Genomic DNA, 6,327 nt, shown 5'->3' with positions numbered 1-6,327 from the left:
CCGATCTCACAGCAGCAGTATTTTCTCCCTGCTGCAAACACAATGAATGGTGCACATCAGCCTGGGAAGTGGGAATGAAAAAGGTTCTCTAATGGAACATCTTAACCTGGCTAATAGCTTTTATCTTTGCAAGCAGTGCCTCTGTGTGCCTCCCCATAGTGTAGGCTCACCATCTGCCTTTGTTCTAATAAATGAACAGATTTACAAATACAGAGTGCAAACATAGTCATATCCTGAACCTACTGTACCCAAGGGCCAGATGTTTTTGCAGAGTGTATAACTAGTAAATGTTTGTTCCCAGATGTTTGAAATGGCTCTCAATCTTTCCTAATAACAACAAGCATAACCAGTGAAAAATTCATCAGAGCTACACTATGGGAGGTAAAAATCCATAAACAAAGACTTACCTGTTTTCACTAACTGTATCTTAACACTATCTTTCCAATACAAAATTCTGTTTCCCAGATAGTCTTGCATGTATTACTAATAGTGCACACAATTAGGTGTTGCCCTTCTGCCTGCCTGTAACATTAGTCTAGTTTTGGAAGCTGCAGGCCTTCATTCCCGAAATTTTACCTTTTAGATGAACAACTCCTTTAATGGTGTATCATCCCTGGCCTGTGAAACTCAGAAAACTTTTTTTCCCAGAAGCTTAAAAATAATCTTACATTTTTTTCTTTACATACTAATTCTCAGCACTGATATCCTCTCCAAACATATATCTATCTTCCAAATAACTCCTTCAGTAAAACACTTCCTAATTGGTAATTTGTATCTCAATATATTCAGATGTATAAACTGTATAACAGATCAAGTAAAAAAAAGAACATCAGTTAGGTCTATAAATGACCTTTCAGATTTCATATACCAGTTTTCTCCTATGAGACCAACGCTGTATGTATGTTTTACAGTTGGCTGCTGATGCTTATAGATGCTAGAGTTTCAGGTCCTACTTTTATAGCACTTTTTTTCATAGAAATGATGTATAATCATGGGGACAGTGGTGTATTAACTGCTTAAATAGTCTGCCTTTGGAACCAAGGAACCTTCAGGTACATGAAAGATGCACAGAAATACCCTTTTAGCTACCAAATGAACCATACAAAACCTGCTGTGATACCACTACTTTAAAGTTCAAATGGATTTTTCTCAGTAGCCCATATTTCTAAAGAAAGCTTATCCATGCATACAGTAAATGCACAATACATGTGTGGATTTCTGTCTAGTCTTAGCCTGTTGTCAGACACATTGGACAGTATCAACCAAATTTGACAGAACAGTAAAGGACACAAAATGTCAGAAGAATCAAAGACATTATATTTCTGTAAATTTGATGAAAATAGCTCACAGACAGACCCTACTCATGTCTTCACTGAGGCACTGCCCCATTAACATGATCCCTCAATATATGCTATCTAATTTCAGTAGGAGACACCAGAGAACCCCACACTGGAAAGTGACATTTAGGATTCCCTAACCACAGGAAAAGCTTTAACCAGAGTCCATGCTTTATTAAACATCAGAGAATGTAATCACAGCACACCAGACCATTAAAAAAAATTTCTAAATCAATCAGTCAGTCGGGTTTTCTTAGTCCCACTGCTTCAGAAATTATTTGCTTCTATTCTAAATACTGCTCAGAACAGGGTGATGGCATGAAGTAACTTACTACCTATGCTTAAAAGATGATAGAACTGCTAGCTCAGCTTAAGGGAAACAAAAGGAAGGTCTTCCACAGACAACTGAGTCAGTCTCAGCAGCCCCCCTTGATTGAAGACAACTTAAATCAAAGAACAATCAAGATATTTATTACAGTGATGGCATAGTAGCTTGTTGTGCAAGGTGAGCATGATTCAGTGCATGTATATTTCTTTCCAGCCCTTTTGACTCTATTTACCCTGATTACCACATCTCTCTAAGGACAGTTCTTCAAGTAAGGATGGCTGATTAGCAACAGCATCGCTTGTTTGAAGTGGAAGCTAGTACAAAGTTTTTCCTTGTGTGTGCTCATCTTCCTGGCAAACCAGAAATGACTGCATCCAGTACCTCTTCTTGGTTTTCATTCTCAGATGTGAAATATGAATGCTATTTCTAATTCAAATTTAAGATGGTTTAGTGATGCAGGCAACCTGTTGAGTATCTGTATCCCTGCTTCTAAAGTAAATCCTGTGCAGCATTGTTGGAGGATCAGGTAAAGCACACTAAATACGGTTAATTTTAAGCACTAGTTTTCATTAGTTATTATCATAATTGTTATTTCTGTTTTTATTAAAAACTATTTTTAAAATAAGTATCCTGTGTTTCCTATCACTTTTGTTTTTTGTGGCCTGTTAAAGTTGCAGTATTTCATCTGCTTTCAGCACTTGCAGGACTTCTGAATAGAATTTCTCAGATACAGGAATGAAACAGTCAGTGGTATAATGTAAGCTGCCTTGGTATTTTAATAATGGTATCTTTTTAATGTGCTCAGCATTTAGATACATAAACAAATGTTTATATTCTAAATAAGATCCTAATTCATCTGATTTCATGCTTGAAGAAAGTTGTTAGAGGATCAGGTTGTCTTTATCCCCAATTAAATTCAGACGTTCTTTGTTTGATGAGCAGAAATAGTTGAGGTTTTGCAGGTCAGTTTCCCATTTGGAACTGAAATCAGTGAGTCAGAAGTACTTTCTTTTGTATCAAGTGTAGTCAGCTGCTTCTTTCCTGAGCAGAGGTCTTAATTCTTTTCCATCACTCTCAGGAAAGGTATTGGCTTTGCTGTTCCTATCACTAAAAGCCACTGTATTGATGCTACGGTTTATAGCCTGTGACAGACTTATCTTCTTGAAGGAACTCCATACTTTCCCTTCAACAGCCCTGGCTCTTTGCACTGCAGAACGTCTTCTTGTTCTTGGATTATATAATCTCAAAAACGCATCTGGATCTTTAACCTGCACTTTGAACAGCTGCTTTGCAGCAGAGGAAGCTCAGAATTATCTGGTGACTTGGGCAATGGGCTGTGCTGATCTTGTGTAATATACACAAGTTGCAACAAGGGAAATTCCAATGAAATACCAAGATTTTTTAATTTTGTGTGTGTAAGGGGAGGTCAGATACTGGGACAGGGCCCAGAGAGGTTATGGAACCTCTGTCCTTGGAAATACTTGGAAATAGACTGGGCAAGGTCTTAGCAACCTGTGGCTTTACTTGAGGGTGGCCCTATTCTGAGTAGGGATTTCATCTCTTGAAGTATGTATTAGTATGTGATTGACTGACTCAGGCTGTCATTCCACTGGACTTGTGTGTTGCTAGATGATCCAGTCATACACATCTGACGTGGGCCAGAGATTAATATTTGCCTCTGTTTATGACAAACTAGCCACAAGACATGATAATGATTTTTTTTTCAGCACTCTTAACACTGGCTGCATGTGCATGGAGGGAAGGAAGTAATAACTTTCCCAGCATAAAACCTGAAGTTACAAAGTTAACCAGTCAGAATTTTCCGAACAAACTGGAGCCACCAGAGGTCTTATTCAGTCAATATGTTTATAAATAAATTTGCAGCAAATCACTGCTTTGCGTCAGAGCACCACCACAGCTTTTTTTGGTCTGATACCATGAGACCCAAAGCTGGATTTATTGTTACATCAAACTTCGGCCTCAGAGGAAAAAGCAATTAAAACACACAATTCTCCTAACAACTCTCTGAGGAAGGTTATTACATGACATCTCCTTTTTTTATGGAGAGTATCATCCTGGGTATTTATGCATTTTATAGTGAAAAAATATGTTAAAAAAGGGTATAACAGTGATAGCATTATTCTAATCTGAGCAATTATCATTTTGTGGCTTCCCTCAGCAAATGTTCATCTTTAGTACAGCAGTTCTGCAATGACTGCACGTAGTCAGAGCTCTGTTGATTTTTAGTGGGGTTTGAACCCTGTAACACCAAGTGCCTTAGAGGACTGGGTGTTTCGTCCTTTTAGAGTAACAGCACAAAAATGAGACTGAAGGATTGCCTTGCATGACGCCTCATCACTTTGTCATACACTTGTCAGCATATGCAAAGGCAAGCGCACTGAATTGGGCATCCCAAAAAGGAAATTAAATGTAGGCAAGTACTAAAAATATTAATCAGAAGGTTTGAGTCAACCCAATAGACTTAGGTGCAGACAGCCATTGACTTCACCTTTACACTGAACTAACTATTGCCTGAACAACAATACACTTTTTTTGTGGCTGGCTGTAGCTTCAGTGTTTCTGTGTACTTCTACTTGCGGAACTACTGTCACTTTTTTTGAAGAAACACATTAAATGGAGAGCAGTTATTTCTAATTTTTTTATTTCTCATGCAGTCTCATTTCCAGTCAGACCTGAAAAATAAAGTAGCATGCATTAGAACCCCTGCCAGAAAGGCCTTCAGCTATAATTGTCATAAAGCAGATGTTATTTTGAGATTAATGGTCAGAAAACTTTATTTGGTCTCTATGCCTCTGCTTCTGTGAACTCTAAATCATTGCAAGTTTTTCTAACTGTGGTAAAGTTTGAGGAAGCTGAGTCAGCTTGAAGAAATCCCTGCCTCATCATATGAGAAACAATAACTGATGGGGACATGTGGTTGTTGTAGTGCTGAGTAAAGTGGATATACTTCCCCCCAACCCTTCAGCCTTTTCAAGCTTATGTAGCTCACCAGAGGTAGCACTTATGACTTACTGAAAGGCTTTTGAAATTTGCCTTGAAGAAAAACTCTTGGAACACACAAGTCTTCTTTCCTGTTCACAGTTTCTCGCTGCACATATTCATTGGCCACTTGCTCATATCCCTCAGCCTTGAACAGCTGAGACAAGAACTCTGGAAGAGAATTTAAAAAAATATGATGAACTATTATGTTTAAGCTATTTTTAAAACACTAGTCAGCATTTATATAAGCATATGTTCTTACGTGCTACACCATGAAAAGCACACAGGCCTTCAGATTTCAAGCTGTTCTATGCAGGCAGACTGCTGAATAAAAATCAATACAGATCTCCTTTAGAAACATCAACCTAAGCAAAACAGCTTGCAAAACTGGGACTTAAGCTAATTACTCAGTTTAATTTCCAAAACTTGCCACATCTCTTACTTTCATTGAGCCTTGTCATCCTCATGACTGATGCCAGTGCATTTTCACTTTGTGCAGCTGGCCTTCACTAGCTGAATACATCACTTATCTCAAATATTTCAAAGCTAATCCAGCCTTGTAGATGCATCTCTGCTTGAGGAAGAATACCCCCCTACATTACCAGACATTCACATGCCATTGCTCAACAGAAAAAAATGGACAAAATGGCAAAGTGGATATGGTGGTACCAAGCCTCCACTAAGTCAAACTGAAAGTATTTTCCATAAACAAAAGAATTTTAGTCAAAGCCTATCTCCCTTATGGGAGGCAGAAGTACCTCACAAACAGGGTGACCTATGCAGCAGAGAAGGCTGCTCATGCTATTGACTTGTGTTAATTAAAAATCATCATTTTTCCTTTCCTGCATCTTGTTTCATTTACTCAGGCAGTAATTTCACAGTAAATTTAAGCGATTCTAAACTTGTGCTACTTGATAGAAAACAAAGACATGCCATTTTTTCACTGCTCTGGGGGATCAGCTTGATGAAACAGCTGATCATGTAGTTACAGAGGAACTCCAGCACTAGAAGAGGTGGTGTGTTGAGGAAGGAACATGAGACCACCCACTTTGGTGGTAGTGCAGGCTTGTATCAACCTCAGGCCATTATGAAGCACCGGTTGTAAACATAGTGTGTTCATGTAAAATGGGGGACCCATGTCAATGACATATAAATAAACAGCACTTAATTGTGGACCTATTGAAATCGCATTGTGAGGAAGTTGCACATATTTCATAACACAAAATTACAACCATGCATTCCTCCACAAATTTAATATTATTTCAAACAGTGGAAGAATGGAATTTTTCTTCCCAAGGAAGAAGCTCAGTGCTGTTATCTGAGGCCAGACATATAAATAAGCATCATTCAAATCAACCCATGCAGCATTACTTGGTGTACCAGTGTAGTGCTAAACAAATGAAAAATAGCACAGGTTGCAAACTGCAAGGAAATTATAGGAGTCATGTTTCTAATAACAAAAGAATTCTCAGGCATTAAGCACTATTTATGTTAAAATTTGTGAGAGGAATGAGATCATAATGATTAAAAAAGGGAGCAGAGGTGGTCCATGAGACAGTCACAGACCAGGCCAAGGTAAAACAAATGCTAACATGAGCAATACAGGACAAATTCTGTCTTTTCTCCTTCCTTCCTCTTCTTCCTCCCTACCTCAATACTTCC

At 38.3% G+C, this 6,327-nt stretch overlaps 1 protein-coding gene across 2 annotated transcripts in view; it reads right to left on the bottom strand.

The window, feature by feature from the left end:
- Nucleotides 1–1,741: 1,741 nt before the first annotated feature.
- The window catches only part of METTL6 (methyltransferase 6, methylcytidine), a 12,272-nt gene continuing 7,686 nt past the window's right edge, over nt 1,742–6,327 (bottom strand). The window contains exons 6-7 of one of the 2 annotated variants that reach the window (XM_049817312.1): nt 4,699–4,836; nt 1,742–4,358 (exon numbers count right to left, since the gene is read on the bottom strand). In XM_049817312.1, the coding sequence (XP_049673269.1) occupies nt 4,333–4,358; nt 4,699–4,836 (164 nt within the window). In that variant the 3' untranslated portion in view covers nt 1,742–4,332. The remainder of the gene's footprint in view (nt 4,359–4,698; nt 4,837–6,327) is intronic. The other variant, XM_049817311.1, reaches the window with a different exon arrangement.

Source organism: Accipiter gentilis, chromosome 14 (assembly GCF_929443795.1).
Source record: "Accipiter gentilis chromosome 14, bAccGen1.1, whole genome shotgun sequence".
In the NCBI taxonomy this organism is placed as follows: Eukaryota; Metazoa; Chordata; class Aves; order Accipitriformes; family Accipitridae; genus Astur; species Astur gentilis.
Note: the sequence above shows the minus strand (reverse complement) of the source record. Positions and strands in the feature narration are given on the sequence as shown.